The sequence below is a fragment of the Chlamydotis macqueenii genome, chromosome 2 (assembly GCF_036417535.1).
Source record: "Chlamydotis macqueenii isolate bChlMac1 chromosome 2, bChlMac1.mat, whole genome shotgun sequence".
NCBI lineage: Eukaryota > Metazoa > Chordata > Aves > Otidiformes > Otididae > Chlamydotis > Chlamydotis macqueenii.
Window position 1 is genome coordinate 107,524,933 of NC_141557.1, and position 9,722 is coordinate 107,534,654.

The 9,722-nt window shown below is 44.1% G+C and overlaps 1 protein-coding gene across 1 annotated transcript; it reads right to left on the reverse strand.

Moving 5' to 3' along the window:
* Nucleotides 1–1,779: 1,779 nt before the first annotated feature.
* TUBB6 (tubulin beta 6 class V) lies at nucleotides 1,780–9,051 on the reverse strand. Its single transcript, XM_086740603.1, has 4 exons — nucleotides 8,918–9,051; nucleotides 8,166–8,274; nucleotides 7,139–7,249; nucleotides 1,780–2,913 (listed from the first exon to the last, which is right to left on the reverse strand). The coding sequence occupies exons 1-4, from the start codon at nucleotides 8,972–8,974 to the stop codon at nucleotides 1,850–1,852; spliced, it is 1,341 nt and encodes a 446-aa protein (XP_086596729.1). The 5' UTR covers nucleotides 8,975–9,051; the 3' UTR covers nucleotides 1,780–1,849.
* Between the last annotated feature and the right edge of the window lie 671 nt (nucleotides 9,052–9,722).

The window sequence follows — 9,722 nt, forward strand, 5'->3', positions numbered from 1 at the left end:
ACATACGGTAACATTTATTAAAAAAAAAAGCATATTTAAGGGTGTTGTATTGCTATTCACAAATCCTTTAGGCATCACTAGCCATTGCAATGACTGTGGCCCCTGTGAATTTGGTAACTCCATCATGACCCTTCAAAAGAAGACAATCAGCTAGGCCCTCCCAAACTCTGCCAATCCACCTGTGCCAAAGCCAGTTTGTTCCAACTGAGGGGCTCAACCCATCGAGTCACTTTGTAAGAAAAACTTGTACTTGATTAAAACTAGTTTAGTTCCTATGTAGGAACTACATTTCTTTTCAGACTACATTTCTGTGTACACTAAAATTGGGCAGACAGCTTCAGCTTGTGTGATTAACAGTTGCCTGATTCATATACTTTATAAAATACTGTCTCATTCCCCGAATCCCAAACTAAGAAAACATAACATCATCTTGTTAGGAGCAATGGATCTTTGGAAATCACAATATGTTTGTAAAGTGCCTTTTTAAGTATTGAGCAACACTTTTGCTTAGAAAGTGCTTCTGAAGGCAAGAAGAAAAAGAGCAAAGCATTCCTGAAACATTTAAAGTTTGGATTTCCAGAGGGTGTCTCCCTTGTTTGCTTGTTGTGTTGCCTAGAAACTGACCTAAATAAGAGACTCCATGTAGACAGAGTGTTCTCTGGTACAGGCTCTCTAATGGAGAAGGGCTGTTTAATTGATATGAACAGAAACATAAAGCATGCACAAAGAGCGAATGCCCAACAGTCACTGTCAAGGTGACAAGTCAGCTGGATAAGGCAGAGACCCTTCTGTTTCAGCTTTAGTGGAAACAGCTAAACTGCTGTGCATCTCTTATTCTGCCAGCTGTTTTGAATATTGCAGATAAACACTTTTACTCGTACTTTAGCCTTAATCTGTCCGGAGGTTTTAACCCATCTTGGTAACAAAAGATCTATAAATGTTGTGAACTTATAAACCTCGGTAGTGAGATGTATGGACCCACAGCCTATGTCCCCTCTCTCACCATGTTCTGTGGGGTACTGGCTAGGTGGAATGGAGATAGAAATAGCCCCAGAAACTGGTCATAGCCAGAAAGACAGGGGAGCAGCATGATACTGGAGTGCCACTTTAAAACTCAAGGGTCTTTAAAGAACACAACACAAATGGATAATTCCATATATATAATCTGTGATTATTCAGCAGCAAGTGACGAAGTCACACAGCATATATCCAGCCTCTGGCCTGCAGCTGACTGGACACTTACGTAGCATTGATCGCCCAAAAGACTTCCGCTTGAGAGGATACTAATCTTTTTTTTATTTTGTTTTTAGAGGACTGAAGTCAAATATCACTGTTAGTAGTTACTGTGCAGAATAGCTAAAAACTTTTTCTTTTTATTATGAATAAATTTTGTTCCTGGCAGTTTGGTGTTGTACATTCAGTACAGAATGAATACTTCAAACCCACAAGATTTTCTTACGAATGGATGAAAATAGCGCAGCTCTATTTTGTAGATTTTCATGTCTATTTTACGTCTTCTCTTGTACAACTGTAGGGATGACAAACTTGGTTTAGTAAAAAGAAGATCCCAAACTAGCAATCTCTGCATTCAGACTCTTAGGCCAAAGTCTTAACTGAATGCCTTATATTTGTGTCATGAATAGAAATAGCCTGATTTCCAGAAATGCCAAATGTCCTCAGTTCTCAGTGACCTCAACGGACTCTGAAGAGCACCTCTAACATCTGAGGCTCATGCTCCTTTTTCTTTCTTTTTTTTTTTTTTTTTTAAACCTAAATACAGATTTGTAAGCCTAATTATTAGAAATCCAGATTTGAGAATTTGGCCTGGAAAACAGTGCACCTCATTTCTTTATTCATTGATTTCTTCTTCATCATCTTCAAATGCTTCCTCTCCATCATTTGCTGTTGCTTCTTGGTATTGCTGATACTCTGAAACCAGATCATTCATGTTGCTTTCTGCTTCTGTAAATTCCATTTCATCCATTCCTTCTCCTGTGAACCAATGGAGGAAGGCCTTTCTCCTGAACATGGCCGAAAACTGCTCTGAAATCCTTTTGAAGAGCTCTTGAATAGCAGTACTGTTGCCAATGAATGTGGAAGCCATCTTGAGGCCACGAGGAGGTATGTCACACACTGCCACCTTGACATTGTTTGGGATCCACTCCACAAAGTAACTGCTGTTCTTGTTCTGGATGGCCAACATCTGCTCATCAACCTCCTTCATGGACATGGGACCACGGAAGACAGTAGCCACTGTCAAATATCGCCCATGCCTTGGGTCACAGGCTGCCATCATATTTTTGGCATCAAACATCTGCTGGGTGAGTTCTGGAACAGTGAGTGCTCGATACTGTTGGCTGCCTCGGGCTGTCAAAGGAGCAAAGCCTGGCATGAAAAAGTGAAGGCGTGGGAAAGGGACCATATTTACTGCCAGCTTCCGGAGGTCAGCATTTAGTTGGCCTGGAAAACGCAGGGATGTAGTTACACCACTCATGGTAGCAGAAACCAAGTGGTTTAAATCACCATATGTTGGAGTGGTGAGCTTCAGGGTGCGGAAGCAAATGTCATACAAAGCTTCATTGTCAATGCAGTAGGTTTCATCTGTATTTTCAACCAGTTGGTGGACTGAGAGTGTAGCATTATAAGGCTCCACCACTGTATCAGAAACCTTTGGAGAGGGCATGACACTAAAGGTATTCATTATCCTGTCAGGATATTCCTCTCGTATCTTGCTGATGAGCAGGGTTCCCATGCCAGACCCTGTCCCTCCTCCCAAGGAATGAGTAAGCTGAAATCCTTGCAAGCAATCACAGTGTTCGCACTCTTTTCTTACTACATCAAGTACGGAATCAACCAACTCTGCCCCTTCTGTATAGTGTCCTTTAGCCCAGTTGTTTCCTGCACCAGTTTGTCCTAAAATAACATACAATAGGGAAAGAAATACAAAATTATTGGTAAGGTTTGGTATTTGCATGCCAAATGGATTCACATCTGCAAAAAAAAGCTGCTATACATCTGTCAGGCAGATAATTGTGCTTTTCAATTTCGCCCACAAGTATCTTTGGAAGTATCAACATAAACTTTTTATACAGTCTCCTTTTGATTCAAATCCCTGATAGTTTTCATTTATGCCTTTGGGTGTTTTTTCTTTTTTTTTTTTTTGGTATTTAACCTTCCATAAATGCAAAGATGGCCTTGACTCCTGTTTTGAAAGCTTTCACACTCCCAGTCCTGCTTATTCCATAAACACAAGAGGACTGTTTAATATTTAATACTTTCTGTTTGTAAGGAACATAATGAATATACAAAGCTAAATCACAGATATGCATTTCTAAATGAAAGGTTCTTGGACTGTTCCTGTGAGACACGGAGGCACTCTTGTCATTCAAAGACAAGGCTGGGCTTCAGAAGTCCTATTTAACTTGTTATATCAAGAACTGTAGCTTTTCTAATTCACAGTTGCCTAGCCTGAATGAAAATACTGATCAAGAGAAGCTTCAAGAACGTTATTTCAAAACCTTGGGAGTTATTAAGTACGTTTTAGCTTTCACCGGCTTCCCTACAAACTCACTATTCTTCAGGATCTGCAAAGCAACTTGCAAAATTGGATTATTGATGTTTCATGAGTCCCTCGTTTTCTCCCCAAGGCTTCCATATTCCTTTTATGTACCACTCAATTCATTAAGATGGACAGCCTGGATCCTTTGCTGTGTCACTATTCTGTTATTACTTAGATAACAAGGAGGACTAAATGGGGGACCAGTTTTTTAATGCTCCTGTTCCTCATAGTATCTACTGTATACATACACTGTGAACTCAGTGGTACTCTTGTGAGTGGTAACCAGAAAGAGCAATAGTTTCAGAATTAGGTATGCGGCTGTCAGCTGCGGTGTTGTTCTCCAAGACCTTCCCCTTCCTTCCTGTTACCATGTCTCATTTCAATTCCCAGTGCACCGTGTTGGTGCCAAAAATATGAATCAGGGAAACTTCTTGCTGGGATATTGTTTAAATATGATGCACTTTATTTTCACTGAGTAAATGCTTGGTTTCCTCATGATGTGTTTAGTTAGTTAATGCATTGTTCTATATGTTGTTTTATTTTTCTCTTTGAACCTAAGGAGCTCAGCATTTCCTGTTCAGCTGGGCAAAGCACAAAGTAATATCCTTCCAAAATTAAATGTGTTTGTAACCATCTGCAGCCTGCTTGAGCAGATCCCCTACTACACATAGGGCAGCACATCAGGATGCACACTTACAAGCAGACATCACTCGAAAATGCAGAAGAATCCTAACAAGGCTAATTTCTGAGTTTAGAACTTTGTTTTATAGATTGCCCCTCGTGTAATCATCATGTTGCCCTTCAGTGGATAGTGAGATAAGGAGAGAATGGAGAATAGGAACAAGGAATAAGGTAAAAGGAGAAGCTCTTGCTTCTTACCCAGGACAATACAGTGTAGTCTGGAGGTGCGATGGTCCTGACAAGGCTGCCACACACCTGGAAATCTTGATCATGACCCTGTGAAACTCTACTGAATGCCTTCCACTAATCGGGTACTGACCAAATCTCTGAAAATCTTCGACGAACACATAAAATCATCAAATTCCACCAAAACTCTATGTGGAAAATGAGCCACAAAAATCAGGGCTCAGCAGATCATTGCAAATCCTGGAAGCTCTGCATTGTATGCAGACCATCTCTAGTATCCTGCCATCTGCCTTTACCAAGATCTAAAAGGAAGTCTACACAAAGCCATCCCACAACTGATCTGTACTCTTGGTACCTCCAGATCCTTCTACCTCTATTTCTTTCTCTAACGCATTGTCAGGTTATCACACACGTTCAGGTTGAGCTGCACATGCACAGAAGCCATTTGTCTAAAGGTCAATTTATTTTTTAATCCCTAAAATGGCAACTATTTCCTGCATTCTTTTTTCTTCTCTTCACTGCTTGAAATAAAAGACAAACCTGGGAAGAGAGATCAGTAGCTTCCACACTAACACATAGAAGCCCAGTGTGAGCAGCCTTGGTGTAGAATTAAAGGTATGACTTAGAGAGAAGGATAGCTCCTTGGGCTAACAGCCGTTTTGTGGTTGCCCCTACCCATTCAGGCAGCTTAAACTGTGGTGGTATCTATGCAGCAAAGCTAGCAAGAGTGTACCCAAGAAAAGAATGACAAATGTAAAAATGAGCAAATGAAAACTGGTTAAGAGGAGCTACATTAGAGTTCACAGCAGTTCCTGGGGGGCAACTGTATGCCATTAGAAGGCCAGGAGACCCGCTGCTCTCATACAGAAAGTTCATTCCACCTGCACTGCTTCACCCTTTGGATTGCTACCTTGTCAACACAAGCATTAAAGCACAAGGGTTATTTTGTGTCCATCTCAATCTCCGGCTGGTCTAAGTTAAAATTACTGTCTGGAGTGTGTGAGGATGTACTGAATATACCTGAATGAAATACTTTTTGATGGTCCACAGTTACTCACTACAGAGACACAGGCAGAAGCTAAGGTGGAAACACCTCCATCATAATGAGCCCTAACAGCCTGTGGGACAGCAAGTATGGAACTGCCAGCTTCTGCCACAAAATCCTTTGTCCAGGCCGATTTTTAAAAGAGAAAACAAAATGCTTTGTTGGCTTTTGACACAGAAGACCATTACTTCAGCGCTCAGGCAGCCATTCTGCATTATTCAGCAGGTTGGGAGGACAGCGGCTGATGTTGGCAGGGGCCTCTGTCAGATACGAGTTGATCACACACTGTTGTTTCATTGTTATCTTGGCAGGAAGGGAGGACAGTGAACTGGACTATTGTTGAAGACATTCTGAATTGATTTTGCTCTAGTTTTACTGGTGGTATGCCAAACTGTAAAGCTCCTGTTCAGGCTATTTCCATAGGTCAGATGAATTCACTTTCAGAGGGCTTGTGTAGTCCATGCAGGAGAAAGGGAATGAAAGGAGAAACCTGAATATAGAAACATTCTTCATAAAGCTGCTTATGTTTATGGCTCTTCTCCCCAAACTTACTTCTACATGTTGTAACTTAAAACTCCTTTCAAAGAGACCCTTAACATCACTACCATGGAGTTCACAGAACAATAGGGATGGCATTAGAAGTTTTAAGACTTAAAAGTGACTCTGTATAGCTTTACTCCCCACCTCAACAGCAACAACCCAGGCTGAAGTTTGTTTTAGACCACCCAGATACTGTTTATCTTTTTCTCTATCTGTCCCTGGCATTGTTCCTTCCTTATGTTAACACAATATGCCAAGCCAAGTTGCAACCTAAGCTTGCCTTCGCAGGAGGAAGTGTGTTTTGTGGCTAGTGCAGACTTAAACTAAAAGGACATGAGAGTTCTCATAGTAGCTTTCATTCAGACTTCCTGTTTCAGCAAGTGGATCACATGCTGTTTCTCCTCTAGTGCAAAGGGACCGGTAATGCCTCTGTACTTTAAGGATGCTATGAAATTTAATCCTGGTAATGTGCATTTTTAACCTTAGATGGAAAGTACTATGCAAGTCCAAAGTGAAACAGTAAAGGCTAGAAAAACCCTCTGCAAGAACATTGCAAAACCAGGAATTCCCGCATGCTCTCAGATAATGCTCCTCATTTTGTTGGAAAATAACCCAGTAACTGGCTATATATGACAATGTTTTCCATATTACAGTTGGTCTTTCTCTACTGTTTACGATACTGTAAGGATCTGCTGAAAAAGTTGAACTACTCAGCCTACAAACAATTTCATGTGTATTCAAGTGAACAGTAGTCTGGTTGTTTTGTAGTGAAATTTCCCCTCCGCCTCTCCATTTTCTGCAGAATTTCCATGTGTTTCGTTGCGAAGAAGTGGTCTCAGGATTTCTCTGGAACTCATATATATATGAAAAGCAAGTGTACTTTATCTGAACAACACAGGAAACTTTCAGTACTTCGCTAACTGAAGGAATGATTAACAGAAGAATTACTTTTTCAGTTAACGGGATCTTTTAGCTGACTTACAGATAATTAGAATTGTATTGTTAAGCTATTAGGATTTCTCGGTACTAGTGATCACTTTGGAATAGGGAGCTTAAATGCTTTTTGAGCATCCACTTGGTCAAACACCTGTAGGATAGTTTTGTTTAAGAAAGTGACATCCACGTACCAAAGATGAAATTATCAGGCCGAAAGAGCTGACCAAAAGGACCAGATCGCACGCTATCCATGGTTCCTGGCTCCAAGTCCACTAAGACTGCTCTTGGTACAAATTTCTGTGCTACAATAAAAAGTAAGTATACCCTTAATGTTCTGAAATAAGCTAGCAAGGTTATAGCTCTCAATACATAAATACATTACATATATTATTTTATATGTAGGTAATATAACAATCTAATTATATAAATTAATTACAAATATTAATTGTAATATAATAAAATCTATATTAAAATAATCTATATACAATTTAATTAAATCTAATATAGATTGTACATATATAAATATTTCTTATACAATAAGTCACAATGGTGAAAAAGCCCAGCACTATAGGAACAAATAAATTCTGCTGGAAAAAACAGACTTGACATCTTTTGGGTCCTACAGATCACATTTTGTAAGCTCTTTAAGAGCATATAAAGAATCTGTATCCAGTTGAAATTGTTCAAGGAAACTCAGGTAAATAATATGAATTAACCTGAGCTGGACAAAAGATTAAACATCTAACTCAGATTATTTGGGCACCTTTGACATCCTACTAACGAATCACCATTGAGTTCTCCATTACCTGTGGCCCAACCCTCTCAGTCATGAAATAAGAGACAGAGTACTACAGATGCAGACTCATAACCAATTAATTTGGGGTAACGGGTAAGACACATCTGATTAAATAATAGCACTTTAAAAGAGCAAACACCTAGCATAGCATTAAATAATAAACAAACCTCTACCTCCAGACCCTAAAGACAGCCCCTTGTGCCATTTCTCTGTGCCTGGGGAGCTAACACCCAGTTATCAGTTTATAAGAAAGTAGATAATCTTTTCTGTGTATAACGGGGTGAGCTGGGATCAATCAGCTGACGGCACACGAGGAGGTGACCAGATGTGTAATACAGCTTCACAAAGCCTTTCTCTTCCAGATACCTGTGTCCCTTCCCACGAAGTCCCCTGGCCCGCACCCCTCCCCATCCCACACTTACACGATGATTCATTATAGTAGACATTGATCCTTTCCAGCTGCAGCGCTGAGTCACCGACATAGCCTCCGGCTGGGTCAATGCCATGCTCATCACTTATCACTTCCCAAAACTAGGGGAGGAAAAGGAGAAGCGGGTTGGGAACTCCCCTGTGGAGGAGCAGGGATCCTGCCCAGCGCCCCAGCCCCACGGCGGGCGTGGGGCGGCGGCCCCGCGGCTCGGCCCGGCCGCAGCTGCCGGATTCCTGGCGTGCCCGCCGCCCCGCCCTGGCCAGGACGGGACGGGGTGGGAGGCAGAAGCCGGCCAGGCACCAGGATTTAAACCCAACGGACAAACGGCCGCCGTCCAACTCCTCGCCCGGACAGGTTGTGGCGTTTCAGTGTTTGGAAGTGGCTGCTCGGACTTCTGCCAGTCTCCCCCGCTTCTGAGCCACGGCTTGGCCCGTTTAAACATAAAAACAATTACTTTTTTTTTTTTTAAAGTCCCGTTCGGTTTCGGTACTTTCCAAAGCCTTTTACGGTCACGGGAAAAGGCCAGATGCGCGGTTCCCTGCGTCCCGGGCGCGCCCGGCGCTTCTCGGCAGCGGCTCGCTCGGGGAGCGGGACGGCAGCGGCGGGGAGAGCGACAGGCCCGGCCCAGCCCCGGGGGGTGGGGGGGGAACAGCCCGGAGAAGCGGCTTGGCGCGTCCCCCGGACGCTCAGAGGCTCCGCAAGCGGCGGGCAGGCAGCGGCGGTCCCAGCTCCCCTCAGGCTCACCTTGGTCCCGATCTGGTTTCCACACTGGCCCGCCTGGATGTGCACGATCTCCCTCATGTCGATGCCCCTCTCCCGCCGCCCAGCCCAGCAATACACGAGGCCGGCCAACCGGGCGGCCTTTTATGGGCTCCGAGGAGGCGCGCGCCCACTCCCTCCACCTCCCCGCCCCAATCCGCCGCCGCCACTGCGTCTCGCCCAACGGCCAGCGTCCCGCGCGCGCGCTCCGCCAACGGCCGCCCCCGCCGGGCACCGCCCTCGCCCCGACGGGAGCTGCGGCGGGGGTGTCGAGGGCACCGGCTTGCAGACAGCCGCCTCTGACATTTTCCTCATGGGTAATGAGGGGCCCGGGGGGGCGTTCTCCGGCCCCGGAGGTGGCTCCCATCGCCGCTGTGCTTCTCACCCAAACCGCGTTTGGCAAACGTGGGGCCGTCATCTTCGCCCGCCGAGGGGTCCTTGCCCTTGCTGCGGGCGGGCGGGCATCGTCCCCTTCTCCTGTTATTCCTTGTCCCCCTGCCCCGCCGGCCGGGCAGAATGCAACCTTCCCTGAAGTGGCAGCACCCAAAGAATTGGGTGGACCGTCTCAATGCCTTGCCAACGGCCATCTTCCTTGCATCGCTGGTTTCTGACGCGGTTTTGCCAGCAGATGACAAACCGCCGTGTGAAACTTGTAACTGGGAAGGCAAACAGTCTTTATGGAGTGACCTTCCTGAAAACTCGTGTCACCACAATAGAGCATGCCCTGCCATATGTAGAGTTTGGATAGCTTTATTTTTAATGAAAAGGGAGGTTTTATTTCTCCTCCAGA